Source organism: Odocoileus virginianus, chromosome 20, assembly GCF_023699985.2.
Source record: "Odocoileus virginianus isolate 20LAN1187 ecotype Illinois chromosome 20, Ovbor_1.2, whole genome shotgun sequence".
NCBI classification, from domain to species: Eukaryota; Metazoa; Chordata; class Mammalia; order Artiodactyla; family Cervidae; genus Odocoileus; species Odocoileus virginianus.
Window position 1 is genome coordinate 25,543,698 of NC_069693.1, and position 27,617 is coordinate 25,571,314.

The window sequence follows — 27,617 nt, forward strand, 5'->3', positions numbered from 1 at the left end:
ATTTTTTTTAAAAAAAGAAGAGATGGCTCTACTATGAGCAGGGAGTTCATTGGAAGGCTGCTACTGTGGGCAACTGAATGTGGCATGAAAGACAGGCCAAAGCAACAGGTCTTGGCTGGGATGAGAGTTGGGTAGGGGCCAGAATAGAGGTCAGATCCCAGGTCCTCCTGCAGGGCCCAGAGACTGATTCCTGATCCTGATTCCCAGAGACAAAGGTCAGAGAATGCAGAGTCTGTGGTAGGTTGGAAAGATACCACTAATTCTGATATTCTAAAACCCTCTGAGTCATAAAAGGGAGAAAAAAATGGAGGTGGGCACTGGGGTTTTCTGATAGAGAAATAGCTGAAAGAATGGTCTAGAAAGATAAAGATGTTAAAGTAAAGCCACCTGAATAAACTTATCTGAAGCAATGGCCTAGAAAGTGAAAGAAAATTGAGAGTAAAGAAATAAATGGAAAAAAAAAAAAAAAGAAAAAGAAATGGCTTGGGTAGATAGCATCACCAACTCAATGGACATGAATTTGAAGCAAAGCGAGATAGTGGAGGACAGAGCAGCCCCGTGTGCTTTAGACCCTAGGGTCGCCAAGAGTCGGACATGACTTAGCGACTGCAAAATAACAAAAAGGAATCCCCAGGAGGTGAGACGGAAAAAGATAAAACTGAGATGAAAGAACTTGGCTAAAGAATCCAATGCAGCGTCTGAAGAGGCCCGTGGGGCTGGGCGAGGGGAATGGGTGTCCTTACTTCCAAGAAGGAAGCAGCCTCTAGTGAAAGGGCACGGATCCCCCCAGCAGCCTCCAAGAGAGGCACTGTGGGGTGGGCGAAGGGATGGGATCTTCCTGGGGCTCCCTCGGTTTCCAGGGACGCGGAGAAGAGGTGAAAGACAGGGATGATGAAGATGGGGATAGGGTGCTGAGGAGGCCCCTGGGCGGTTCTTGAATGAGCTCTGCGCTCCTACCTACCCTTCCCCGGCCCTGCATCACAGAAACGTCATTGAGCGCTCACTAGGCCCAAAGCTCACCTCGTGCCCCACCTCAGGAGCCCTCAGCAGCCCCAAGAGCATTTCCTCATTTTACAAGCACTGCATCCGTAGCTCAGAGACGGCGGCTCACCACCCGAGGTCACACAGGAATCGGGCCTCCCCAGGGCGTGGAATTGTACTGCCCCCCCCGCCCCCCGGGGTTTCACTCCTCCGGGGCCCCCCTCAGGGAGGAGCCTGCCCCCAGCCCCTCCTGCTCCCCGCCCCCGAGGGGCGGCCCGGGGGGCGGGCGGAGGAAGTGAGCGCAGCGGGGAGGAATGTGAGCGGGCGGGGCGCGCCGGCCCGGAGCGGCGGGGACAGCAGGGCAGGCGGCCGGGGCGGCGGGCGCGGCGGGGCCGAGCGCGCGGGATGCCTCACTTCACCGTGGTGCCGGTAGACGGGCCGCGGCGCGGCGATTATGACAACCTCGAGGGTCTGAGTTGGGTGGACTACGGGGAGCGCGCCGATCGGGAGGACGCGGACGGTGAGGGCCCGCCCGGTGGGGTCCCGGGCCGGGGCGGGGAGCGGGCCATGCGGGGCCGGCTGGCGCACAGACGCCGGGCCGTGCGCGCACACGTCGATGAGGGCCCAACTTAGTTGTTAGACTCCTTCGCCGCTAGACAGTCCCCAACTCCTCGCGCGCAGACACAATTTTCCTGGGCCCCCGGCGCCTGCTGTCGCGGTCGGGCCTCCCTCCCCGCCCCAGCTCCTCCCTTGAGGGCCGCGGGCGGGGGCTGCGGGCGGGGGCTGCAGACGTGGCCAGGCCAGCGGGGCCGCCCGGGGCGCGAAGAGCGCTGAACTTCCATCTCTGGCTCTTCCCGGCTGGGAGCGACAGCCCCAGGCGGTACCCCAGCCGTCTCTCCTCCTGCCAACCGCCCCTAACCCTCTTGTCTCGCCTACACTTTTGTGCTTCAGCATCTCTTTCCTTAAAACCCTCTCTCTCCTCCGCTCCCCTCCCCTTCTCCTTCCTTCTGTGTGCCGCCCAGCACTCCAGTCCCCCCGGAGGGAAGCCTGAAGGGGTCTGTGGGGCACTGCTTGAGTGCTACATGGATCCCAGCTTACATCTGTAGCTACAGAGGACACCTATGGAGCACTCACACGGGACCAGGCTTGTCTAGGCACCTTACCTGAATTAACTCCTCCTAATTTAGTTTAATCCTAATTTCCCGCCCTGGGACAGGTAGTGTTACTCTCGATTAGGAAGGAGTGAAGTGAGGCATGGAGTAGTTATGTAACTTGCTCTAGGGGATTCAGATCGAGGATGGGAGATTCCAGAGTCCTAACTCTTAACCTAGCTGTTAAACTGGGCCTGAAGGTAAACCCGGCTTCCCGCTCCTAGGTGCCTGCCCTTGACTTTCACCATCTCTTTCCCCAGGGCCCTGTCTTTGCAGGGCTCACTCTTGTGTGAACACTCCAAGAACCTGTGTGTGTGTTTGTGCAGCAGCACATGCATGTGTAGTTGTGCTCGTGCAGGTGTACAGCTGTGGAGTACCGCAGAGCCAGAGTGGGGTCAGGATAGCACATTCTTGTGGGCTACGGTGATGAGGATGGTGATGGGACTGATGACAAATGCTTGGTCTGTTACTGACCATGATGGATATCTGCAGGGGACATGCGTGTTGGTGGCATATGTCAGGTGATATTATCTTGATCTGACTTGGATCTGTCTCTGATGGGGACCTGACTGAGGTGATCCATGCTTCATGTGGGTGATGGCTGTGTGTGTCACCTGACTGCTGTGTGTGGAGATGGCACAGCACAGTGGCATGGGCTGCTGGACATCATGGAAATTTAACAGGCTTGACAGCTTGTGAGGGTGTGCACACCTCAACCCCTGCTGGCACCTGCCCCATCCTGGTACCAGTGAACAGAGCAGGAGCCGGCAGCCATCCCTGCTCCTCTGTTAGCCTTTGGAGGCTCTCTCTCCCCAGAGGCTGGGTTGGGCTGCATCCCTAAGATCAGCTTGGACCAGCAGGTAGGCAGAGAGAAGCCCAGCCTCAGGCTCCGCCTTGGCCTTTCACAGGGGACTATAGGGAACTGGCTCCTTCACATTGGCTGAGTCCTGCCAGGTCCCTCCAGGCTGGGCCAGCTCCTCCCACTATCCCCCCACCTCTTCTTCCTCCCTTTCAGCCAGATCCGTGACTGTGTCTGCAGTATGGGGGACATTCTGCACCCTGGTGAGTGGTTATGATCCTTCTAGTTGGGGGCTGCAAAGGGTCAGGGGCACACAAATAGTGACCCTGAGGGCCATCTCATGGGACCCCCCTTCCCCCCCGCCGGCCTGGTTATCTGAATCTCTCAAGGCCCATACCTCTGGTCCAAGGGCATAGATGGACCTGTTCATCCAGCCCACCGTGGCCTGTGGGCAGAGGGTGAAGAGGTTCTAGAGGAGTACCCCTGGCAGATACCTGTACAGGGATACCAGGAGTGTCACTTGGATCCCTGCTTGCAGCTGGTGCGTTCACAGCTGCTGGCCAGAACACACATATGTATGTATCTCAGAGGCAGCCCCCAGGCCCAGTCTTCATGCTGTGGTTAATCTCGGGTCTCAGGTGGCATCTGAGTAGCTTTGGCCTGGCAGGCATGCCCAGACCTGCCCTGGGATTTTTGGAATAGCTGAGGGCAGTACAGATACCCAGGCACTGCTTAGACCCCACCTCCCCCCAATTCCCACAATCCCATGGGAGCTGTCCTTAACTGGGGCGGTTTTGGGGAACTCCATGGAATCCCTGCTGGGTGTCTGGCACCAGGCTGTCCCTTTTCTGAGGCATTTGGGCAGTTGGAAGAGTGGATGTTATTAGCTCTGCTTCATAGGAAAAGAAACCAAGGCAGCACAGAGAAGGTAAGCAGGTTGCCCTGCGTCACACAGAATCCAAGCTTGGCATCTGGCCACTGAGCACCAGGAGCCTTGGATACATACATCATGGCCAAACTGCAAACCCCAGACACTCTTTAGTTGTGGCCTGTACTGCAACCCTGGGATGCCTCCTGGGATGGAAGGGGGTCTTAAGCAGGAGTAGGGAACCCACAGCTCAGCTCTCACCTGGATCTAGGGGATCCTGGGACCCAAGTTTGGCCCTCTCACTGAGTCACCTTGCCTCTGAATCTGAGCTTTGCATTCCTTGTTACTGAAAGAGGGTAAATGATACCTACTGGAGTATTGCTATGAGAACTAAAGGTAACCTTTGGAAGGGCTCTGAGCTGCCCTGGCATCATGGCTGAAGGGACAAGGGATCGACTGGGTCTTGCAGGACCATCCACAGGCATTTTGGGGGGACTGCTGTGTGCTCAGCTCTGTGTTTTCTAGACACTAATGCAGTCCTTAGAGAGGTGTGGTTAGGGTTAGACAGTGGTGGTGGTGGTGGGGGGAAGGCTGCAGTGCAGGAGTTTAGAATGATCTATCCTATCCTTTACTTTCAGCCTACTTCCACAGAAGGGTCAGAAGAGACAGACAACAAAAACTCCTCCCCAAAGGACTCTTACTGTAAGAAAAATCAAAACCATGCAGAGGAAAGGGACAGGGACTCTGAGGCAGATGGTGACTGGATCTGAGAAATAAATTTAGCTTAGAGATTCCTGGCAGCCACGGCAGAAAGGGAAACAAGATGAGCTCTTATAGTTGCCTTTTTTGGACAGAATAAAGCCTCTGACTTACTCAGGGAAGATATTTTTGTTTGTCACAAAAATCTAAGAGTAGTTTTCAGGGACTGCTCACTGAAGGACCATCCATGTACTGGGCATCAAGGGCACAGCAAATGTCTTAGGGTGTCTGAGTAGCTACGTGACCACTCCTCCCAGCCCGAGGCTTTAATGTCATTCTGTAGGCTGGCCTCACCTCTCACTATCTCTGTCCACTTTGCCCTTAGCATTGACCTACATACAGACTTGTAGCTTCTGGTACTGAGCTGCTTCACTTATTTAGCTAGTCCAGGTTCCTAGAGAAGGTGATGTACTCTTTTTACATCCTGTGGGAAGGAACAGCTGATTTTGCCCCAGAAATTGTCATCAACATGCTTTACCTGTCAGTCTCTTGGGGCAGTAAAGAATCCATAGCACAGCACCTACTGAGTGATTGTTGGCTCAGAGAAGTTAAGTTTCATATTGATGGCAAGAGGACGTATCAAACGGAGGAGGCATCATTCAGTATTTTCAGCTGTAAACAAGAGAAATGGATTGGGGGCTGTTAAACCAGAGAAGGTTGCCAGGTAGCTCTCACAAAACCAGGCATGGCCAGAATACCCCACTAGTCTGGATCCGTGAAGACACTTCTGTTGGCCACCTCCATCACAGGACACCAGGCCAACACTGCTGCTGTAGTCATTGCCATCCAGTACCAACATGGCTTCTTTGAACCAAGATGCCAGCTGTGAGGCCTTCAGTCACTGCCACCACAGTTTCCAAACTGCAGGGTTTTTTCTCCCTTAGCAACGAGAAAAGGACTCTTGGTGTCTTCTGCCTGCTTCATGGAAAGCTGGGAATGTCACCCACTGAGACTCACAATGGACATGGTTTGGAAAACGATAGAGTGAATGCTGGGTGGCCAGAAAAAGTGGCCCAGTTTTGAGTGTTGAGGCAGCTGTATTAAAAGAAGGTGCATCTGGCTCCTTTCTGTGAGGTCTCCTTGGTACTTAGGCCTTACCTCATCGGCCTGGGGGGGGGGGGGGGTAGGTAGACGTGGGGACTGGCCACTCGCCTAGTCTCTGGCAAGTGGCTGGTATCAGGGGACAGGGAGGTAAACAAGTGAGTCCTGCCCACAGTCCTTGCCCAGTCCCACACCCACGGGGTCAGGCTTTCGTAGGGCTTTCCCAGATGACCCTAGACAGCTCTGGGCACCCACTTCCGTACACTGGACAGTCTCCTGCTTGCTGCTCCTCCCGGCATGCCTCAGGCCGCCCTCAAGAATGCCGTCCCCATGCGGTGCATGATGGGGTGGCTAGCAGGTGGCTGGCTGATCATGGCGGCAGAAGGCGCCCTGTGTGGCTTTCTCTATCTGGAGGGTAGCTCTTGGGGGAGCCCTGAGGACACTGAGCCCTTGGCACCTGGCACATTGGGTATACCAGAAGGGCTGGGGGAAAAAACGGGAGCGTGAGCCTCAGGGGTGGTCTGAAGGCGGGCCTTGACTGGGCCACGCCCTTCTGCCGCAGACTCCGCCCCTTGGTGTTAACAGTGCTGAGCTAGTGCGTCTGGGCCTTTCGCTCCTGTGCCCCCTGCTAGATGAGTGTTTGATCATTGGCCAGTCTGCCAATTCTGGCTCTTTCAAGGAGGCTGACAGGGTATGTTGGGGAAACTGAGTCCCAGTATTGTTACACTGGTCCCTAAAGTGCTCTACAGAGATGACAGCAGGCCTGCTGGGAAGAAGTGCATGCTGGGAGCTCAGTAGGCAGTCCCTGACTAGGATTCTGTTTTTCTCTCTCTACAGGACATGGCAACCATAAAGAGAGCAGCCCTTTCCTTTGTCCCATGGAGGCTTCCAGAGGAAGTGACTACCATGACAGGAACCTGGCACTGTTTGAGGTAGCTGAGGAGCCATTCTGGGCCATGGGTGTGGGCGCGCAGGGACCTGTCAGGACCTAAGCCTTAGCTAAGCAAGCTGGCTGGGTGTTGTGTCCTTTATGTCTGGGCTCCTCCTCCAGTCTCCGCTTGTCTGTCTCGCTCCCTTGGCAGCCAAGCTGCGGTTCTCTTGGCCCTTTCAACTGAAACTGCTTTCCCAGAGGTCTCTACCTCATTACTACCTCCAAGAGTGTTTACCTTTGACTTCCATGCAGCCCCTCAGCACGGTCACCACCTCTCAGGATTTCTAACCCAGGATTTCATTTGTCTCCTTCACATCTGGGACTTCTCACAGTCCACAATTCTTCCCTCTCCTGTGAACTCTTCCTTGTCCTTCGTGATTGACTCCTCCAACTCTAGCCCCATCAAGTTCACCAAGACCTGGTGCTTCTCACTGAATTTGCCCCTTCTCTCCATATCTGTAACCTCAGTGGATCCCTCTCTGGAAACATTCCCAATTTTGTGACTTTGGCCTTGAATTTTATCATTTTCAGACTCAAGTCAGAAACTGGCTCTGGGTTGAAGTCATGGTTTAGGCCCCTAAATTCTGACCCACATCTACCCACATTCTGTGGAAGTCTCGTAGGCTCTTCAGTCTCCATAGACTTGCAAAGACCTGCATCTTCACTTCTTACTCCAAGACAGTTTCTCCTTGTGTGTAGGGTCAGAAGGGAGCTGATTGATAGGGAAAAACTAAATGTGGGCAACAGGCAGGTAGAGACACAGTGCTCAGGAAGCTGTGCTAGATGCTGTGCCATATCTTGAGCCCTGGGAGGCCCCTTGACTTGGCCCCTCCCAAAGATGGGCTAGGGGGCTAGGATCCCACCTTGGGGATTGAGGTGGGTTATTCACAGGGTGTGGGGAAGACCATCCAGGAGGTTCAGGGTTTGGGCAGATAAGAGAGACTTCACTTGTCCCAGACATCTCTCTTTTGACTCCTCTTTTAATTTCTTTTTATTTTATTTTATTTTTTCCTCTTTTAATTTCTTTGTTTCCCTGGGATCACTAGGGTGTCTATTTGTTGAGCACAGATGTGAGTTCCAGAGGCCTACTCATAGCTGGGAGGTAGCCAGCCAGAACAGGCAGGATGAAGTGTGCCAGTCGCCTGTCTGCCCTGCCCTTTCCCCTGAGGCAGGTAGTTTTGCAAATGGGCTGGTAGTGATTGAGCCAAGGTGGGGCAGAGAGAAGTGAGTGCTGGGGTGGGGCACCCACACCTGCCCAGTTGGCTGGCTTGGGCTTCCCCAGGCAGGAGCCCAAGCCTGCCTCAGGGTTTGGCAAGGGACCAGAGGCCAGGCTGCTGGCTACACACAGGTAGCCTGGTGCCAGTTGGGCCCGTTGCCAGAATGCCCTGTGGCTCTGTTTACAGGAAGAGCTGGACATCCGGCCAAAGGTGTCATCTCTTCTGGGCAAGCTCGTCAGCTACACCAACCTCACACAGGGCGCCAAGGAGCATGAGGAGGCTGAGAGTGGAGAGGGTGCCCGTCGGAGAGCAGCCAAGGTGAGCTGGTCAGGGGCAACAGAGAGGCTGCTCCTAGGAGGACAGTCAACACCATGGAGTTGGCAGTTTCCCCATGTAGCTGTTAGCATCCCAGGAAAGTAGGTGCCAGGTGTGGTGAGCGTGGAGGATGGGCACTGAGTATTTTGGCCTCAAGGAGACTTCAAGGGCTGGGCTGAGGAGGAGTCTCTCAGGGCAGAGGACCAGGGAGGCCCTCAGAAATAATGGTGGGAGCGACCACTGCCTTTACTTAGGCCTGTGTGTGTCCGTGTGTGTGTGAGGCATCATGCTTAAGCAGTGGGCCAGGGTTCTTGCGTGTCATCCTCACAAAAAATCTGTGAGGCAGTTTCTATTATCATCCCCGCCTTACAGGTGAGGAAACTTGAGTGTCAAAGATGTTAAGTAACTTGCCTAAGGTGACTGAGCTAAACAAGGTCAACACATAACACTGGGAGACTTGTGGGTTTCCTGTGAGGTATGTGACTGTGTAGGATGCCAGATCACTGGCATCCTATCAGGATGGATAAGGAACCTTTGGAACTAGGAACCTTGGAGCTGTGTGACCTAGAGCAGATGACTAAACCCTTCTGCCCCTCTCTTTGTTGGCTGCACCGGCAGACCTCTCCAACAGCCCCTGGGTTCCTTGAGTGCTGCTACTGAGGGTGATAGAAGTAAAACACTGCCTCCTGGGGCTTCCCTATCTCTCTCCTAGTCTTATCCCTGTTCACTCTCCAGGACTCTGGCCCTCCAGTCGTCCTCTCTTCAGGATAACTTTGTTGTTATTCAGTCACTTGGTCGTATCCAACTCTTTTGCAACCCCATTGTAGCCTGACAGGCTTCTCTATACATGGATTTCCCAGGCATGAATACTGGAGTGGGTTGCCATTTCCTCCTCCACGGGATCTTCCCGACCCAGGGATCAAACCCATGTCTCCTGCATTGGCAGGTGGGTTCTTTACCACTGAAGCCACCAGGGATGACTTTACCCTAACACTAACCTGTGTGATGGGGCTGTTTAACAGAAGGCTGGGTTGTATTTTTTCCCCCAGCATATTCAGTTTAGAGGCAAAGCAGCTTTTTTCTCCACGTCTCCTGACTCCCTGAGGTTTGGGAAGCAGCTGTGACCCGAAAGGAGCTTGGGTCTGGCACTCTCTGACCTCTTGCTGGAGGTCAGCACAGGCAGGAGGAGCCCTTGGCTGAAATAAACCACATCCCAAGTCTCAGACCTGCCCTTGAGATTTGGGCAGGTCTTTGAGATTACCCTTGAGATTGCCTTTGCCTTTGAGATTACTGAGGTGGGTGAGGAGAGAGGAGGTGAGGACCAGGCGGCTGTGCACCCCTCATGTCGCTCCTCTCGGAGGCAACCCAGCCCACACTTGGGAGAGGACAGCTGAGATCTTGGGATCACACAGACCTGACCCCCACCCTATCCTGTTGGTTGTGATTTTGATGATACTTTCTGAACTGCAGATAGCAGAGAACTCTGTCTATCTCTGGCTATCCCTGTTTAGCCCTGCAGTGAGGGGTGAGATCCTTGGGTAAGAGTCTCTTCTCCTTCCTTTCAGGCCGAGTCCAGGAAGCCAGTGGTTGGGAGTAAAAAGGTCCTTAAGAAAGGCTAGAGTACATCTCAGCAAGGTGTTCTGGGTTGGTGAAGGGCTGTGGTCCCTTGGCCTTATGAAGAGCCCGTGAGGATGCTGGAGTCCAGCCTAAGCTTACCTGCCAGCTCCCCTGGCCCTGGGTTTAAAGATGCAGAGGATGGCTGAGTGTCCCAGCGCTAGTAGCTGTTTCATGGAGAAAGGAGGAGCCTTGTCAAGTCCACAGCAAATCAGCAGAAAGCTAGGGAGCTGGGGCCACTGAGCTGTGGTCCTCACCCAGGCGGGTGTGAGCAGGGGCCTCAGAAAAGAAAAGCTTAAAGCCGGAAGGGTGGGCCTCCAGTCAGACCACACCAAGACCCAAGGCAGCCTCTCCATGGCAGCCGCTCTGGCTGTGGCCTGGTGACCTTCTGAGGCTGCCAGAGGTTATTTAGAGATGCAGAAAGCATTTCCGGCCCTGCCCTTTCCCATACTGCCCCTTTTCCCAGAGTGACTCAGCCTTGAATGGGGAGGCCGGGAGTTGCCACTATCCAGTGGGTGGTCCAGGGCCTCTGAGAAGGGCTCAGTCAGAACCCACATGAGGTGTATCTGTCACCTGCTCTGTGCAGGACAGCTTGAGGAACCATTTGTTTTTACTTGGGGCCCTCCCAGGCCCTTCTGGGGTCCTTTAGGCTGTGCACAGATCCTATGCCCGGCCTGGGCCCTGGAGAAGAGTTCCTGTGGCCACAGAGTTCTTTCTCCCACCCCAGCTCTAGAGCAGCAGGCTTTGCTGGGGGTTCTGGTGGAAGCTCTTAGGACCCTACTACTCAGTGCTGTTTTTATGTGGGCTCAGTTCTTCAAGAAGGCACCAGCCCTAACTCTGTGCTTCAGCATCTGCCCTGGCCTCCTGTTTAGCCCCTACTCTGCCCTTAGGTAGTTGAGAAATCCTGCCTGGATGGGCCCATTAAGACAGACTTTCCTTACCTGCCCTCCAGCCTGAGTCTTTATATGCAGGAGTTTCCCAATAGGTTATCCCAGAGGCCTTCTAAGGCATCACTCACTGGGCTTAGGAGCACCTTTTGAGTACCTGCAGGGCCTGCTGATGATAGAACAGTGAACAAGCCAAGTTTACCCCACTATGGTCATTCGAGTGAACAGTTACCATGACCTGTCATGACCACTATGATGGAAGGGTATATCAGATGCTGAGGGAATGCAAGAAGAAGTACCAACTCCACCTAAGGCAACCTGGGGAAACTTCCTGGAAGAGGCAACAGTTAAGTCTCCTGAAGGTTTAACTGAAGAGGAATTTGCCAGGCCGTAAGGCAGGGATAATCATTCCAGGCAGAGCCCAGCACATGCCCTGGTTCAGAGGCTCTGAGAGTCTGATGTTGTCAGGGGCTGACACTGACAGAGGTATGGGGCATGCCTGGTGGCCCAGGCCAAGGAGCCTGGCTCACACTGGATTACAGTATAGACAATGCAGAGGAGTTTTAGTAAGGATGATGCGACTGTCTTGGTTTTCAGAGTCCTGTTCTGGCAGCAGAGTGGGCTGGAGCACGGAGAGGCGGACAGGCATAAGAAGGCACTAGCCAGGTGCCCCAGGTGTAGCGCCCCAGCTTCAGGGGATTAAGGCCGAGGCAAGGCAGACTGATCTCAGGGCACCTTGGGAGCACACTGGGCTGGACTTACTTTCCTCTGGACTGGATGGAGGTGTTGGAGAGAGGGGGGTCAGGAACAACTTTTTAGACTCTGGCCTGGGTAACAGGGTCTGCTGGCTGAGAAAGTGGAGGTCTGATATAGACCTCACTTTCTGGAAGTGTGAAAGAAGAGAGGAAGGGAAGGTGGCAGGACCATGAAGGGGAGGTGAGGCTCAAAAGCTCACATATGAGGTTTGGAAAAGAATCAGGTTTTATACCTTCCCACTCCCCACTGTTTCTTCATTAATGAAGGTCAGCACAGACATCCAGTCAGCTCACCTTCTGTATCCCCAGGTCTCCACTTGAGATGTCCTTCTCCAGCCTGTTCTCTGGCAGAATACCCTGGAGGTGGGGACTGCCAAGCAATGAGGGGCCCCTCTGATGCTCCGTCTCCCCTCTCCCCTCCTGCTCCATAGGCACCCAGCATGGGCACCCTCATGGGGGTGTACCTGCCCTGCCTGCAGAACATCTTTGGGGTTATCCTCTTCCTGCGGCTGACCTGGATGGTGGGCACGGCCGGCGTGCTGCAGGCCCTCCTCATTGTGCTCATCTGCTGCTGCTGTGTGAGTATCGTGGTGGGGCAGGGCCACGGCTTCTCCACAGAGCCCGCCCAGCTGAGCTGCTCACCTCTGCCCTCCTTCCCACAGACCTTGCTGACGGCCATCTCCATGAGCGCCATTGCCACCAATGGTGTGGTTCCAGGTGGGTGCGTGCCATTCAGGCCTAAGGTGGGGAATGGTCCTAGAATCCCCTTTGACATGCCCAGGAACACTCATTCCCTGCCCCCCTGACAGTTTTCTGGTGGGGTCTTAGTCCTTGATTCCATAAAAGTGTCACCACTATGAGCATCCCTGCCTGATAGAATTTGAGATCACTGTTGTTTTATGTTTTATTTGTTTGGGATTTGTTTTGTTTTTAGTATAATAGTAATTTTTTAAAGGGGGTGCTGGGGCTGATAAAGAAGATGATAGGGCATTCCTGGTGGCCCAAGCCAATGAGCCTGGCCCATACTATGGATTGTAGGGTTTCCCACCAGGATGATGAGACTGGACTTGGTTTTCAGAGACTCCACTTATTTATTTATTTAGCCGTGTATTTATTATAACTTCCCTATGGACTCCTGGATACTTATTTTATTCTTTGGTTCATAATCTTAGTACTATCATTTATTTTTTTGCCTGCACCATTCCACTTGGGTATTTGGCTATTCAGGTTGTCTCCTGTGTTAGAATCCTTTTTTATTTTTTTCAAATAACAGTTTTATTAGTATTAATATAAAAGTAATAGGGAAAAAACAATATATGTTTACCAGAAGAGGGATTTAAAGTATAAAAAAATGTAGAAAAAAATTGAAGAGTACCCATAATCCCACCATCCTGAGTTCATAACTGTTAGCCTTTTGGTCCATGGTTTTAGGGTGTTATAAAGTATTGAGATATATTATTTTCCCCAAACTGTGTGTGTGTGTGTGTGTGTGTGTGTGTGTGTGTGTGTGTGTGTGTGTATCTCAAATGCTGAAAACAGTTTATTTGGTTTTTTAAAACAGGATTGATATTATCTAATTTATGTGATTATTTTCCTGTTCTCTGCTTTTTCACTGTTGTAAACATCGTCATGAACAGTCTTGCACACTGATCTTTGTTCATGCCCCTGGCAGTTTCCTTAGGAGAAGGTCCTCAGTTCAGTTCAGTCGCTCAGTCGTGTCCGACTCTTTGCGACGCCATGGACTGCAGCACGCCAGGCCTCCCTGTCCATCACCAACTTCCGGAGTCTACTCAAACTCATATCCATTGAGTTGGTGATGCCATCCGACAATCTTATCCTCTGTTGTCCCCTTCTCCTCCTGCCTTCAATCTTTCCCAGCATCAGGGTCTTTTCAAACAAATCAGCTCTTCCCATCAGGTGGCCAGAGTATTGGATTTTCAGCTTCAACATCCGTCCTTCCAATGAATAGGAGAAGGTCCTAGAGGTGGGATTATAGCATGAAAAGGAGTAGCCTTTTTAAAGCTTCTTGATCGTTTTTCCCAGATTTTTCACAGATAAGTTTTATCAGGAGCAGTTTCAACCAGAAGCATGGGATGGCTCTTGTCGCCTGCACCCTCACTGGCCCTGAGGCCCAGGGTTGACTCAGTCTTGCCAGGGGTGTTAGACTGTGATGGAAGCACAGATTCAGGGCTGGAGAGTCAGCCATGGACAATTACCCTGTGGCTGGCCCTAGGGGCAAAAAACTAGATAAAATACAGTCCCTTCCCTGGTCTGGAGGGTCAACTAACAGAGTTAGCCCTTGGGAAGGGTGCGGTGTGCTGAGATAGGACACAATCAGCCAGGGGAGTCTGTGGGGACTGACCTAACTCCACTGAGGCTTTGCTGTGGACCTAGAGCTGCCCCAGCAGAGTAGTCATCTCACTGGCCCCTGCTGTGTGTTGGAGTCAAATGAAATCAGGTCCACCCCCAGCCTGGCCACTTATTAACCATGCTATCTTAGGCAAGGTTGTCTAAACCTTCTGCTCATTTGTAAATAGGAAAAGCAGTCCCTGTACCCCTGGATGGTTGTGAAGGGTTGTCATGGGAGAGGCCCTCTTGAAGAAAAACCAGCCTTGACCTGTGTATGCTTTTTCTGTTGTAGCTGGGGGCTCCTATTTCATGATCTCCCGCTCGCTGGGGCCAGAATTTGGAGGTGCCGTGGGCCTGTGCTTCTACCTGGGAACAACATTTGCGGCAGCCATGTACATCCTAGGGGCCATTGAGATCTTGCTGGTGAGTCAGGTTAAGTCCTGGCCGTTTCTGTTCTTGTCAGAACAGCCCGTTTCCTATAAGCCCAGGCTCTTCATGCTCCGCTCTTCTCACGTCTGGTCCAGATCTATGGCTTACAATGAGGAAGGCCTCTTTGAGGGAGAAAGATCTTTGTTCAAGCCAGTGTCCCCTTCAGCACTTTCCCAGTTTGGATCAGGCATGGAAGGGGCCTGGCAGTCTTCACCTTGGCCCTGGATGTTCCAGTTGCCCAGGCAATATTTCAGCTGTGGCAGGTGGTCTGTGAACTACTGCATGTAACGCTATGACGGATCTTGGTGGTGATGCAGAGCCTGTCTCCCGGGCTTATGTGGGCTCTGGGCAGCTCTGTCTCCTCCAGGGTTCTGTGCTAAGGCCTCTCAGATCCATCTTATCCTCTTAACAAAATCAGGGAGGTCAGTACCCTCTCTGTGGGCCCCAAGTGTGCTCTGACTCAGCTTCCTGCCTCCCCCTGGACTGCCCTGGTGGTGGGGAATGAGTGGGAGGGGCAATGGGGAGGATCGGCTAACCAGCGCCCGCCCCTGGGTATACAGACAGTAGATGTTTAGAGGAACTACCTGCCTACTTCCACCTCCAGATCCTCTGTCTGTAGCATGGAGCCTATTCCTGGATATTCTGGGGGGGTTATTTTTGTTTTACTATTTCTGACATTCCTACATTTATTATCTGGATTTCTTCTATAAGGAAATTTGTCCTTTTTCCATTTGTTTATTTATTCAACCATGTATTTATATCAGTATGGACTCCTGGATATTTATTTTTATTCTTTGGCTCATAATCCTATACTATCATTATTTATTTTGTTGTTCCTCAAACTATCCCACTTCTCTTTAGCTATTCAGGTCAGCTCCTGTGTCCAGATCTTTTTTTTTTTTCTTTTTTGTAAATAATAGCTTTATTAAGATATAATTCACATAAAATTCACTGCTTCCCAAGTAACTAAGTGGTAAAGAATCTGCCTGCCAATGCAGGAGATGAGGATTTGATCCCTGAGTCTGGAAGATCCCCTGGAGGAGGAAATGGCAACCCACTCCAGTATTCTTGGCTGGAGAATCCCATGGACAGAGGAGCCTGGTAGGCTATAGTCCATGGGTTGCAAAGAATCAGACGTGACTGAGTGACTAAGCACACACTCCACATAGGAAAATTGAGCCTCCTTTATCTGTCTTCTTGTTTCAGACCTACATTGCCCCTCCAGCCGCCATTTTTTACCCAACAGGCACTCATGACACATCGAGTGCCACCTTGAACAATATGCGGGTATATGGGACCATTTTCCTGACCTTCATGACCCTAGTGGTATTCGTTGGTGTTAAGTATGTGAACAAATTTGCCTCACTCTTCCTGGCCTGTGTGATCATCTCCATCCTCTCCATCTATGCTGGAGGCATCAAGTCTATTTTTGACCCTCCTGTGTTTCCGTAAGTAACCTGGGAGTACCTCCAGGCATTACACTGACATCCTGCCTACATGGATGGCCTTCTCTGTAGAGGCTGCTGGATGGGAGAAAGTTGGGGTCTTGGGCTGAGCAGCTGCTGATGCTTTGACTTCCCCCACGCCCCACAGAGTATGTATGCTGGGCAACAGGACACTGTCCCGGGACCAGTTTGATGTCTGCGCCAAGACGACCGTGGTAGACAATGAGACAGTGGGCACCCAGCTCTGGAGCCTCTTCTGCCACAGCCCCAACCTCACAGCTGAGGCCTGCGACCCCTACTTCCTGCTCAACAATGTGACTGAGATCCCCGGCATCCCTGGTGCAGCTGCCGGTGTACTCCAGGGTATGTGCTCCCTTCCGCCTGCTCACCCCCGCCCCCCACCCCTGCAGCAGAGCAGAAGGAGGGAGCGAGCATGGAGGGACAGGGTAGCACAGAGCCGCCCTTGTGTGGCCAGCTCAGGAACGGGAGGCAGTTCTGGCTGCCTTCCCAGCCCAGCAGTGTCCTCTCAGCCCAGCTCCTGGCAGCTAAATTTCGGTTGAACGGAGCCTGTTTTGGCCAGTGTCCCAGGCCTGCAGCAGCCTCCCAGAAAGTTCTGGCAGCCCCTCTCTCCCCAGCCACCAGCCCCTGACCCTGCCTGGGATAGTTCTCACAGGAGTCATAAAGGGCCTCTGTCTCAGAGGCAGGCAGTGGCCGACAATGGCGGTTCAGCCACCTTTACCTTCCAGACTTCCAGCCAGCCAGTCCTTCCCTGTAGCCAGAGTGGCCCTGTGGCTGAAACCACAGCCATCAGGCTGAGGTCACCCCCTTGAGCCCCCAGAACCTCTTACACCTGCACCCCCTGGCTGGGCTGCCCCAGACTTCCCTGGGGCTGCAGTGGTGATGCAGCTGCCCCCACAGAAAACCTGTGGAGCGCCTACTTGGAGAAGGGTGAGGTCGTGGAGAAGCATGGGCTGCCCTCCAGGGATGCCCTTGGCCTGAAGGAGAGCCTGCCCCTGTACGTGGTGGCTGACATCGCCACGTCCTTCACTGTGCTGGTTGGCATCTTCTTCCCCTCAGTAACAGGTAAGCCCTCTTGCCCACCCATGCTCCCTGCCCACACTCTCGAGGGAGCCCCTGAGGGAGTCTCATTGTTTTTGGAGGCATCATGGCTGGTTCCAACCGCTCTGGGGACCTCCGAGACGCGCAGAAGTCCATCCCAGTGGGGACCATTCTGGCCATTGTTACCACTTCCCTTGTCTGTATCCTTTCCTAGGCCTGGCATTGTGGCATGGGGGTGCGCAGGCAAGAGGCACTTCCTTGTATTTAAGTCACCACCTGGCACATGCAGACATGTATACACATGCATGCATGTATACATCACCCCTCACACACATGCACACATTCAAGGGGTTTGTTTGTACCTGACATGAAACCTCAGCTGCAGGTGTCCTGAGACTTGGGCGAGGGGGGCCCTGGGGCCCTGTGTGGTGAGAGCAGGGGGACAGCAGGGGCAACAGAGGTCCAGCTTTCCTTGACGCGGCTACAGACTTCAGCAGCGTGGTTCTCTTCGGTGCTTGCATCGAGGGTGTGGTCCTCCGGGACAAGTAAGTGAGCTGGGCCCCTCCCTGTGGCTGTGGGCTCAGCTTTTGCTGCCCAAACCCCAGCCCCTCTCATACTCGTGGTCCCACACATGTCCTCAGGCTGCTGGTTGTCAGTGGTGGGTCAGTCCCACCAGGACTTTGGCTTCTAAGAGGATGCTGACATCAGATTGGGTCTGGGCTGGAAGGATAGGGGCTGGTGGACTAGCCTCTGCTGAGGGCCAGAGTTCTGGCCCCTGTAGCTGTCCTTCTTGACCCCTGCCAACCCTCACACTGGGCAGCCCCAGCCAGGGTTTTGGGGGCTCCTTGTATGGAGCATGGTCTGAGCCTGGCCCTTGCAGGTACGGCGATGGTGTCAGCAGAAACCTGGTGGTGGGCACGTTAGCCTGGCCTTCGCCCTGGGTCATCGTTATCGGCTCCTTCTTCTCCACTTGTGGTGCCGGCCTGCAGAGCCTAACTGGGGCACCACGCCTATTGCAGGCTATCGCCAAGGACAACATCATCCCTTTTCTCCGGGTGAGCTTCTTACAGTCCCCCACCATCTGGGTACTTCTAGTCGTGCACACGGGCCAGGGAGAGGAGTAGACAGTCAATCCGTGTGCATGTTATCCTGCCAAAGGCCAGGGCCAAGCAGCCATCCATGGAGAGCTGCTGCTGGCAGAACTGCCTGGACCCAGAAGCCCCAAGGCCTGTCTTCACTCACAACGGAGAAACCTGGGGAATTGGAGGGCGGAGTACCTGTCAGGATAGGTGTGGCTGTGACTTGAGCCCGAGGGACTTGGAGATGATAGAGGCCAGGCTGTGACTTGTATCCTGATGTGTGGAATGGGACCAGCTTCTTCGCTTCTGACCCCATTGCCCCTGGCGTGTGCAGGTTTTCGGCCATGGCAAGGCAAATGGTGAACCGACGTGGGCCCTCCTCCTGACAGCACTCATCGCTGAGCTGGGCATCCTCATTGCCTCCCTGGACATGGTGGCCCCCATTCTGTCCATGTGAGCTGGGGGCCAGGACAGGGCAAGGGTCCTGGGAAAGTCTCCTTGCACCCTCAGCCACACCCTAGCCAGGAGCCCTGCCCAGCAACTCCTGTGTGACCCTGTCTAAGGTTGAGGGCACAGCTGGGAGACGGGTCAGGCTGTTGGGGGATATTTGCCTGGCAGAGCTCAGCCTTCTGAACCTCTGCCTTCCAGTGCTTACTCAGATGTTTTAAAGAGACCAGTAGGTCCCTTGTGCCTCTGTGAGAGACCCCCAGAGCAAGGACAGGGCAAGCAGCAGTCTCAGCACCTTTGATGAGGCACCACTGTCCCATCCACCTATTTGCAAGTTGCTTGCTTTTAAAGTTTTGGAGTCAGCTGGGCATTTGAATCTACCAGTGCCCTGCCGGAGGTGGCAAACACGCAGCAGTTTCCTGGGGCAGAGTTCGTGTCCTTGCTCTGTTCACCTCCGCCAGTGCCAGGGCCACTCTGCCCCACCTCACACACCTTGCTGCACAGCTGGTGCTCCGTTTGCTTGCTCCATTGCATCCAAGCCACCCTTTACCACCCCACGCAGCCTGTAGGACGGACTGAGCTCCCTTCCCCCCCGAAGCTGTGCCCCCAGCCACAGCCAGGCCTGCCAGCGTCAGTGCTCTCTTGTTCCCCCAACACACCTCCACTTGTTACCGCCCAGCTTCACCCACACCTGAAACTATCCTTGCTGCAGTTTTCTTGGGTGGTGGCCCCTTACCGCCCATGTCAGGACGTGTCTCAGCCTTGATGCTGTGGCTGCTCCTCCCGCAGCCCTAACGGGACTGAGCACTGCCCCTACCAGGAGAGTCCCTGCCCTGTCTTGTCAGCCCTCCTGCCTCCTTGTCCTTGCTCACCCACCAGCTGAGGGCAGAGGTGGGCAGCCACTCCCCTCAGCCCTCTGTCTTTCCTGGGGGGCTCATGCAGTAGGCCTCTTCCATCCTGGTCTCCCACACCCACTGAAGTGTCCCTCAAGTGTCTCTAATGCAGTGACTCAAAATGGCCCTCCTCATGTTCTCTGATGCCCTCTCCCCACACTCATGAAAGCCCCTCATCCATCTGGTCTCCCAGGCCAGAGGCCTGGCTTTTGTCTAGCTGTATCCAGGCACTGAACTCTCCTTTACACCATCCTCTTCCACAGCTGTTCCCCCTGCCCACAGCCCCCTGGCCTTCTGCCTGGAACATCCTCAGACTAGGCTCTGCGGGTCCCACCGCAGTGTCCCATCCACATCTGGCCCTGGTGTGGGCGAAGTGAGGCTGAGATGACCCGCCTGACCACGCAGGGCAGAGCTGTGACAGTCTCGGCTCCTCATCTAGGCCCAGCCTGGGGAGGGTCTGGGACATCAGGTACCTGGCTGCCAAGGGGGCTGCTCAGTCCCAGCTGCTCCTTGTGCCTCAGGTTCTTCCTGATGTGCTACCTGTTTGTGAACCTCGCCTGTGCTGTGCAGACACTCCTGAGGACCCCCAACTGGCGGCCTCGGTTCAAGTACTATCACTGGTACGTGCCAGCTGGGCCCGAGCCAGGTTGTGGGAAACCATTCTGGATGGGGTTTAAACTTTCTGGGCAACAGTTTCTATTGGCGAGAGTCTGGGAGGTCTTTCCCTGATTCTGGCCCTTCCCCCATCTCTGGCCCAGGGCACTGTCCTTCCTGGGCATGAGCCTCTGCCTGGCCTTGATGTTTGTCTCCTCCTGGTACTACGCCCTGGTCGCCATGCTCATCGCTGGCATGATCTACAAGTACATTGAGTACCAAGGGTGAGTGTGGGTGCCACCCGCTCGGGTCCTCGGGCGGGGCTGCTGGGCTGGGCTGTAGTTGGGTGTGGAGAGCTGAGCCATCCTTCGTTAAGCCACTGTGCCGCTGGGGCTGGGGGGCTGTGACTTGGGCCTGGTCCCTTCCATCCCACATACACATGGACACAAGTCCTGGGTGGGGACTCACTAGCCTTCGGGGACTTCTGCAGGGCTGAGAAGGAATGGGGCGATGGGATCCGAGGCCTGTCCCTGAGCGCCGCCCGCTATGCCCTGTTGCGGCTAGAGGAGGGCCCTCCTCATACCAAGAACTGGCGGTGAGTCACCCGGGCCTGGCGGAGGCAGTCGAGGTTCTCAGGGGGCGGCCCTGTGAGAGGGAAGAGTCACGAGTCACTGGCTTCCCTCCCTAGTCTGTGTTCCCTGTCCTGAACTGCCAGGGGTGCCGTCCTGCTTATCAGGCCCTTGGATCACTGCTACCTGAGGGGGCCTGTGAGCCAAGAGAGGAGGGAGCTGGGCTCCCTGCAGACCTCTGGCCCTAGTCTCAGGCCACCTCTCCATCTGGCCACTCAGGCCTCAGCTACTGGTGCTGCTGAAGCTAGATGAGGACCTTCACGTGAAGTACCCGCGGCTCCTCACTTTTGCCTCCCAGCTTAAAGCCGGCAAGGGCCTGACCATCGTCGGTTCTGTCATCCAGGGCAGCTTCTTGGAGAGCTACGGCGAGGCCCAGGCTGCTGAGCAGGTACTGCTGGGGCGGGAGTCGGGGGTGGGAGGACCCTGAAGCGGACTGGATATGTCCGGGCTGTATCTGGTGCAGAGAGGAGGGGACCAGTCCTGGCCAGCCAGGCGAGAGCTGAGAGCAGGAGCCAGGTGGGTATGAAGGTTCCATCTTGCAAGCATGGTCTCTGGGTGGACAGCTTGCCGCCATCTCCTCACCCACCACCAAGCAGCTCTGTACCCTGGGGCCTGGGCAGGGAACCCAGCAGAGGGGACATGGATGGCCTTGCCTTCTGACCGGGGTATGTTCCCCACAGACAATCAAGAACATGATGGAGATTGAGAAGGTGAAGGGCTTCTGCCAGGTGGTGGTGGCCAGCAAGGTGCGGGAGGGGCTGGCCCACCTCATCCAGTCTTGCGGCCTGGGAGGCATGAGGCACAACACCGTGGTGCTGGGCTGGCCCTATGGCTGGCGACAGAGTGAGGACCCACGCGCCTGGAAGACCTTTATTGGTGTGTGAGACTCAGGGCCTAGGCTTGACCACATAGGGCAGGGGGCAGGGGTCAAGCGAGGGCAGAGGCCAGAGGGTCATGGGCTGACAATCAATAGTGCCCCTCCTCCCCAGACACCGTGCGCTGCACCACAGCTGCCCACCTGGCCCTGCTCGTGCCCAAGAACATCGCCTTCTACCCCAGCAACCATGAGCGCTACCTGGAGGGCCACATTGACGTGTGGTGGATTGTCCACGATGGCGGCATGCTCATGCTCCTGCCCTTCCTGCTGCGCCAGCACAAGGTGGGCCAGGCGCTCAGGCCGTGGTGCGAGGGGCTGGGCCCGTGCAGGGAGGGGGTGCACCTGAACCACCACCCTCCGTGGCCGCAGGTTTGGAGGAAATGCCGGATGCGCATCTTCACGGTGGCCCAGATGGACGACAACAGCATCCAGATGAAGAAGGATCTGGCCATCTTCCTATATCACCTACGTCTCGAGGCAGAGGTGGAGGTGGTGGAGATGGTGAGACCCCTGCCCACCATAGCCCCATGGATGCCCTGCCCCACCCCCATAGCCCGGTCTTCACGGCTCACCCACTCCCCAGCACAACAGCGACATCTCTGCATATACCTACGAGCGGACACTGATGATGGAGCAGCGCTCCCAGATGCTGCGGCAGATGAGGCTGACCAAGACAGAGCGGGAACGAGAGGTCAGTGACCTTCCTCGGTTCAGGGCAGGGTCCTGCCTTGGGATAGGCCATCAAGTGGGAGCATCAGAATGACTCACTGCAGCCCCCCTTGTTTCCCTGAGGCTGGGTGATCACGCTGGGCCAGCTTGGCCCCCCACAGCGCTGAGGCGACCTCCTCTGGTTGTCCTCAGGCCCAGCTAGTCAAGGACCGGCACTCGGCCCTGCGGCTGGAGAGCCTGTACTCGGATGAGGAGGATGAGTCTGCAGCTGGGACTGACAAGATCCAGATGACATGGACCCGGGACAAGTACATGGCCACGGAGCCCTGGGACCCCAGCCACACGCCCGACAACTTCCGGGAACTGGTGCATATTAAGCCGTGAGTGCAGCAGAAATGGACCCAGCCGTATCCAGGCGTGGGGGCGGAGGTGGGATGGGGGCAGATAAGCCCGGTGGGGTGGTCCAGGGGTGGGATCCATGATCAGCCACGTTATCTGCAGGGACCAGTCTAATGTGCGGCGCATGCACACGGCCGTGAAGCTCAATGAAGTCATTGTCACACGCTCCCATGATGCCCGCCTGGTCCTACTGAACATGCCTGGCCCACCCAAGAACAGCGAGGGTGATGAGAACTGGATCCTTTGGTGGGTAGGTGGGCAGTGTATGAGGTCAGGCTGGGCACGCCTGTCCCTGGATGCCCTGAGGGTTTGCAGGTACCCCAGCTCTGCTTGATGGGCCAGTCTTCTCTGGGTGTTTCCTTGGATGTGGCTTCCTTGACTGATGCCCCACAGACATGGAGTTCCTGGAGGTGCTGACTGAGGGCCTCGAACGAGTGCTGTTGGTACGTGGTGGTGGCCGTGAAGTCATCACCATCTACTCCTGAGCCCAGTACAGACTTGTGGCTTAGAGTGAAGGTGTCCAGGGTAACACACAGCCCCCCTCCAGCACCCACCTGCCAGCCCCTTTGCCTGGCCTCACCCTGGACCCAGCTTTACTAGGTCTCCTTGGAGCCTGGCCCAGACCTGGCCATGGAGATGGATCCGAGGTCCCGCAGGACCCTGAGAGGTTCGGGGACTTGCCCGTCCAGCACGCCAAGATGCCTGTCCTGACTGGAGAAGACTGGTGGGGGCTGATGTGGGGATTGAAGGCAGCTGACCCGGGAGCGCTATTTATTGCATATTTATTGTTTGGATGTCACCATCAGAGAGGAAGGGAAGGGTGACGAGGGAGGGATCCGGCCCAGCCCGCCTGCAGGAAGATCTGACTCAGCTCCTGTGGGCGGGGACCCCCACCAAGCCAAGTTGAATGGAACCAGCCAGCTGAAGCCTGACTTTTTTCAATAAAACATTGTGTACTTCTGGGCCTCCCGCTGCCCCAGCTCTGTTTCCTCTGGCACGGGGTAAGAAGGCGGAACTGAATCCAGGCCCAGAGCCGGCTCCCTGACACTATGCCCCTTTCCGGCAACCACTGGCCAGCCCCATTGGCCAGGCTGTCCCTCCCACTGGCCCTGGGGCCCCTCCCACCCCCACTCCAGATAAGGCCAGCCCAGGACCGCTTTACCGGGCACCAGGCACTAGGGCTGGAATGGGGCCGCCCGGCTCCCCGCGGCAGTGGGTCCTGCTGCTGCTGGGGCTGCTGCTCCCCCCAGCCGCCCCCTTCTGGCTCTTCAATGTGCTGTTCCCCCCGCACACCACGCCCAAGGCCGAGCTCAGTAACCACACACGGCCCGTCATCCTCGGTAAGCCCCCGCCAGGCCCCTGATATACCCGGCCAGCCCTTGGGGAACTGGGGCCCTCGCCCCTGGTAGCAGAGCCTGCCGACGCCCTTCTGCCCATGCATTAGCCCCAATTCCTGCCTCAGTGTTTGGAGGCGCCAGAGGCTTGTCCTGAGGAGAAATCCACCCCTTCTGTTCCTGTGTCTCCGAGGTGTCTTCCCCCAGGTGGGTGGAGTGGAGCGTGGGTGTGCCAGAGGGCTTGGCCAGGGCATTATAAGCTGTGGTCAGCTGTAGCTGTAGCCAGACCCTGGGTCCAGCCCCCCTCCCTCCCCACCGCTCCTTCCTCAGCCCCCACCCCGGCAAGGACGACGGGCCCAGCCCAGGAGAGCAGGAGAGGCCTGTCAGGTCCTGTCCCCGCTCCCCACACTATTTGTTCGCCTCTTGGACTTTAGCAGAGATGGAGAATCATGCTAGCTGTTTGCTCTGTGGGGGCAGGGGTCAGTAGCCTTGGCCCCTGGATCTTCCCTCCCTGGGGGGAGTCTGGACTTTGGGGAGATGGAGCAGGGGATATGAACAGAAAGACAGGATCTTGTCCTTAGTCTCTGGGGGTTGATGGTGGCTATGGGAGAGGAAGGGGTGGGGCTGTCGGGGAGGTGAGGGTGGGGTGGGGTCTACCTCGGGGGAATGGGAGGGATCCAGAGTGAAGGCTGGTGCCCGCAGTGCCTGGCTGCCTGGGGAATCAGCTGGAAGCCAAGCTGGATAAACCGAGTGTGGTGAACTGGATGTGCTACCGCAAGACGGAGGACTTTTTCACCATCTGGCTAGATCTCAACATGTTCCTGCCCCTTGGGGTAGACTGCTGGATTGACAACACCAGGTGGGTGCTGTCACCTCTGGCCTAGTCCCTTGCCCTGCTCCTTAGCCGCAGGTCCGCTGAATGTCCCACTGCCCCCAGGGTTGTGTACAATCGCAGCTCTGGGAGGGTGTCCAATGCTCCCGGTGTACAGATCCGTGTCCCCGGCTTTGGCAAGACCTACTCTGTTGAGTACCTGGACAGCAGCAAGTTGGCAGGTATGTGTGTGCTGAAGGAGAGGGTTGGGCTGTGTTAGGCCAACCCTTGAGAGGCTAGGCTGTGTTGGGCTTGCAGGGGCCATGGCCACAGCCTCTGATGCCGCCGCCTCCCCCACAGGTTATATGCACACACTGGTACAGAACTTGGTCAACAATGGGTACGTGCGGGATGAGACAGTGCGGGCTGCCCCCTACGACTGGCGGCTGGAGCCTAGTGAGTGTCTATGTTTAGGGGGCTTGGGGGGCAGGGCGGAGGCCCCCACCTCCAGCCATGCTGACCCACCCACCCCCCTGCAGGCCAGCAGGAGGAGTACTACCTGAAGCTTGCTGGACTGGTGGAGGAGATGCATGCTACATATGGGAAGCCTGTCTTCCTCATTGGGCACAGTCTTGGCTGCCTGCACCTGCTCTATTTCTTACTGCGCCAACCCCAGACCTGGAAGGACCGCTTCATCGATGGTTTCATCTCTCTCGGGGCTCCCTGGGGTGGCTCCATCAAGCCTATGTTAGTCTTGGCTTCAGGTGAGAGGGCCTGTGATCACTTGGGTCCCACAGGATGTGGGGGGGCGGTGGTGGAAAGAAGCTGACCATGGGCCTGCCCCTACTCCTGTTTCTTCTCACAATGCCCAGCTAGGGGGGTGTTGTCTACCACCTCTGGGAAATAGCCCCTTTCATTGTCCTTGGAGAGCAGTGAGCCCAGCCTGGACTGTTAGACAAACTCCTGAGTTTGTCTCAGCGATGACAAAGGGGAGGTAAAGATGAAGCGAATCCCAGCAATCTGACTCATTGCTGAGTCTGACTGGTCTGTTCCTCGTGGCCTCAGGTCTACCCACTCAGCTCCCAGGAGCTGCTTTGCACACGGATCCTCCCTAAGCTAGGCCACAGCAGATCTGCCAAAGCCAGGGCCAGACCCCAGGAGCCCTTCCTGCTCTTCCCCGAGGACAGATATCTCATGTGGAGCACCTACTGCAGGCTGAACACAGCTGGACATGGTCTTACCCCTAGGAGCTGAAGTGAAGGAAACACTCCCCAGACCACATCAATGTGTGTCAGAGATGGGTCTCATTTCATCCTTCCCAGAACACAGCTCTGAGCCCTGTACAGCACAGGCCATAAGGGTCGACAGACACTTGCCTGAGACAGAACTGCTAGCACTATATCCCCCAACTCACGCTCCTGTCCTCAGGAAACACTGCTCCCCGACCCTCCTGTTGAAGCCCTCCAGCTCTCCCTGTCAAAGGTGCCATCGGGGCTTCTCAGTTAACAAGTACACATGAGCACCTCTGGAATGCTAGGCCAGTTCTAGTCTAGGACTTGGAGTCTGTGTTTGAATTGGGCAAGGACAAGATTGAGTGGCCAACTGAGCTTGGGTTGGGGGGCAAGTTGTGGGCCTGCTGGCTCCAGCCCTGCCCCACCTTGCTCTCTGTCCCCAGGTGACAACCAGGGCATTCCAATCATGTCCAGCATCAAGCTGAAAGAGGAGCAGCGCATGACGACAACGTCACCCTGGATGTTTCCTGCCAGGCAGACGTGGCCTGAGGACCACGTGTTCATTTCCACCCCCAGCATCAACTACACAAGCCGTGACATGCAGCGCTTCTTTACAGACCTGCACTTTGAGGAAGGCTGGTACATGTGGCTCCAGTCACGTGACCTGCTGGCAGGCCTCCCAGCACCTGGCGTGGAAGTGTACTGTCTGTATGGCATAGGCCTGCCCACGCCCAGCACCTACATCTATGACCACGGCTTCCCCTACACAGACCCTGTGGATGTGCTATATGAGGATGGTGATGACACTGTGGCCACACGCAGCACCGAGCTCTGTGCCCGCTGGCAGGGCCGCCAGAAACAGCCCGTGCACCTGTTGCCTCTGCGTGGGACACAGCACCTCAACATGGTCTTCAGCAATCAGACACTGGAGCACATCAATGCCATCCTGCTGGGTACCTACCGAAATAGCACTGCTGTACCCCCGACTGCCAGCCCAAAGCCCATGCCCCCTGAATAAAGACATTCCTTTGCTGTTAAAAGCCCTGACATGTGTTGTGGGTTGAAGGAAAGGCACTAGGGTCCTCACAAAGGATGCATTCATCCGCAGCCGCAGGCCTGGTGCTTTGTGGAGTGAAGAGCTTTGCTAAAGCCTGGGACTGAATTGGGCACCTTGAGATGTATACCTTCCCATGAGAAGGGCATGGCAACCTACTCCAGTATTCTTTCCTGGAGAATCTCAGGGCAGAGGAGCCTGGTGGGCTACAGTCCACAGGGTCACAAAAAGATGGACATGACTAAAGCGATTTAGCATGCGCAAACTGCTGGTTGAGCTGTTTACGCAGCCTGCCTGTGCCTGCCTCTGCTCTGGGCATGAGGACTGGAGGCAGCTGCACACACAGCGTGGAATGGGCATACACGGAGCCAAGGGTACAGGATGTGAAAGATCTGAAATGTCCCTCCTAGCTCCCAAAAGGGCAGGCGAGACCCCGCCTCTGGACAGAGGCTTTTGAGTGCTAGGTGGGTGACAGAAGCACAGGAGTTCAGAATCTAAAAGAGTGACAGCCATTAAACAGGTCACTTCCCTAGTGAAGATTTAATTTTTAGGTAATGGAGCTAAGTGATCTGAGAGAAAAGTATAGAGAGCAACAAGGTGGCGAGTCTTGTGGGTCAGGAAAGGCTTCCCAGAGGAGGTGCTGCCAATGCAGAGATCAGATGGAATGAATGAGAAGGGTGACTGTAAAGACTCGTTTGAGCCTAAGAGCTGTGTGCAACTGATACAGGGTTTAACCGGGGAGAGTGTGATCAGATTTCCAACCTAGAAAAGAGCCCTCTGTAACATGGAGTGTAGTCTGGGGTGGAAGGTGAAGGGCAGGAATTGGGAAACCAGGGAGGCCAGTGCTGTGCCCAGCGGGGAGAGGATGCTAGCTGAGACAAGCAGTAATCCAGAGAAAGAAGTGGCTAGATAAAGGGTCCTAGATAAAGGGTGAAATAAGGTTTGGCCATGGGCAGAGCCCAGCATGTCTACAGGCCACCTGAGGGACAACCATGATGC

General features: G+C 55.5%; 2 protein-coding genes across 9 annotated transcripts; both read left to right on the forward strand.

Annotated features, from left to right (window-relative positions):
- Positions 1 to 1,306: 1,306 nt before the first annotated feature.
- On the forward strand, positions 1,307 to 23,152 carry SLC12A4 (solute carrier family 12 member 4). Of its 6 annotated transcripts, none has more exons than XM_020885057.2 (24): positions 1,307 to 1,501; positions 6,437 to 6,531; positions 7,934 to 8,065; positions 11,750 to 11,896; positions 11,981 to 12,035; positions 13,960 to 14,090; positions 15,303 to 15,544; positions 15,690 to 15,904; positions 16,460 to 16,624; positions 16,702 to 16,800; positions 17,088 to 17,145; positions 17,481 to 17,655; positions 18,014 to 18,132; positions 19,541 to 19,639; positions 19,778 to 19,897; positions 20,104 to 20,208; positions 20,462 to 20,630; positions 20,923 to 21,118; positions 21,232 to 21,401; positions 21,489 to 21,620; positions 21,703 to 21,810; positions 21,981 to 22,168; positions 22,290 to 22,423; positions 22,581 to 23,152. In XM_020885057.2, the coding sequence occupies exons 1-24, from the start codon at positions 1,387 to 1,389 to the stop codon at positions 22,670 to 22,672; spliced, it is 3,261 nt and encodes a 1,086-aa protein (XP_020740716.1). In that variant the 5' UTR covers positions 1,307 to 1,386; the 3' UTR covers positions 22,673 to 23,152. The 6 variants fall into 6 exon arrangements, with proteins under 6 accessions (XP_020740716.1, XP_070307216.1, XP_070307217.1 ...); XM_020885059.2 differs by lacking the exon at positions 1,307 to 1,501 and adding an exon at positions 3,158 to 3,194; XM_070451117.1 differs by lacking the exons at positions 1,307 to 1,501; positions 22,581 to 23,152 and adding exons at positions 3,159 to 3,194; positions 4,438 to 4,501 and having other exon boundaries at positions 22,290 to 22,572.
- Positions 22,692 to 26,604, forward strand: LCAT (lecithin-cholesterol acyltransferase). 3 transcript variants are annotated; one of them, XM_020885063.2, is made up of 7 exons: positions 22,692 to 23,527; positions 23,632 to 23,728; positions 24,224 to 24,380; positions 24,459 to 24,574; positions 24,693 to 24,788; positions 24,872 to 25,096; positions 26,008 to 26,604. In XM_020885063.2, the coding sequence occupies exons 1-7, from the start codon at positions 23,237 to 23,239 to the stop codon at positions 26,580 to 26,582; spliced, it is 1,557 nt and encodes a 518-aa protein (XP_020740722.1). In that variant the 5' UTR covers positions 22,692 to 23,236; the 3' UTR covers positions 26,583 to 26,604. The 3 variants fall into 3 exon arrangements, with proteins under 3 accessions (XP_020740722.1, XP_070307219.1, XP_020740723.1); XM_070451118.1 differs by having other exon boundaries at positions 23,650 to 23,728; XM_020885064.2 differs by lacking the exon at positions 23,632 to 23,728 and having other exon boundaries at positions 23,329 to 23,527.
- Positions 26,605 to 27,617: the final 1,013 nt, after the last annotated feature.

Excerpts from the sequence above, each read along its gene's own strand:
- LCAT (XM_020885063.2), top strand. The coding sequence starts at position 23,237 with ATGCCCCTTTCCGGCAACCACTGGCCAGCCCCATTGGCCAGGCTGTCC. Across the intron at positions 23,729-24,223 it reads TCCGAGGTGTCTTCCCCCAG|TGCCTGGCTGCCTGGGGAAT; the intron begins GTGGGTGGAGTG and ends TGGTGCCCGCAG. Across the intron at positions 25,097-26,007 it reads TATGTTAGTCTTGGCTTCAG|GTGACAACCAGGGCATTCCA; the intron begins GTGAGAGGGCCT and ends CTCTGTCCCCAG.
- SLC12A4 (XM_070451115.1), top strand. The coding sequence starts at position 1,387 with ATGCCTCACTTCACCGTGGTGCCGGTAGACGGGCCGCGGCGCGGCGAT. Across the intron at positions 11,897-11,980 it reads TGCTCATCTGCTGCTGCTGT|ACCTTGCTGACGGCCATCTC; the intron begins GTGAGTATCGTG and ends TCCTTCCCACAG. Across the intron at positions 21,811-21,980 it reads AGACAGAGCGGGAACGAGAG|GCCCAGCTAGTCAAGGACCG; the intron begins GTCAGTGACCTT and ends GGTTGTCCTCAG.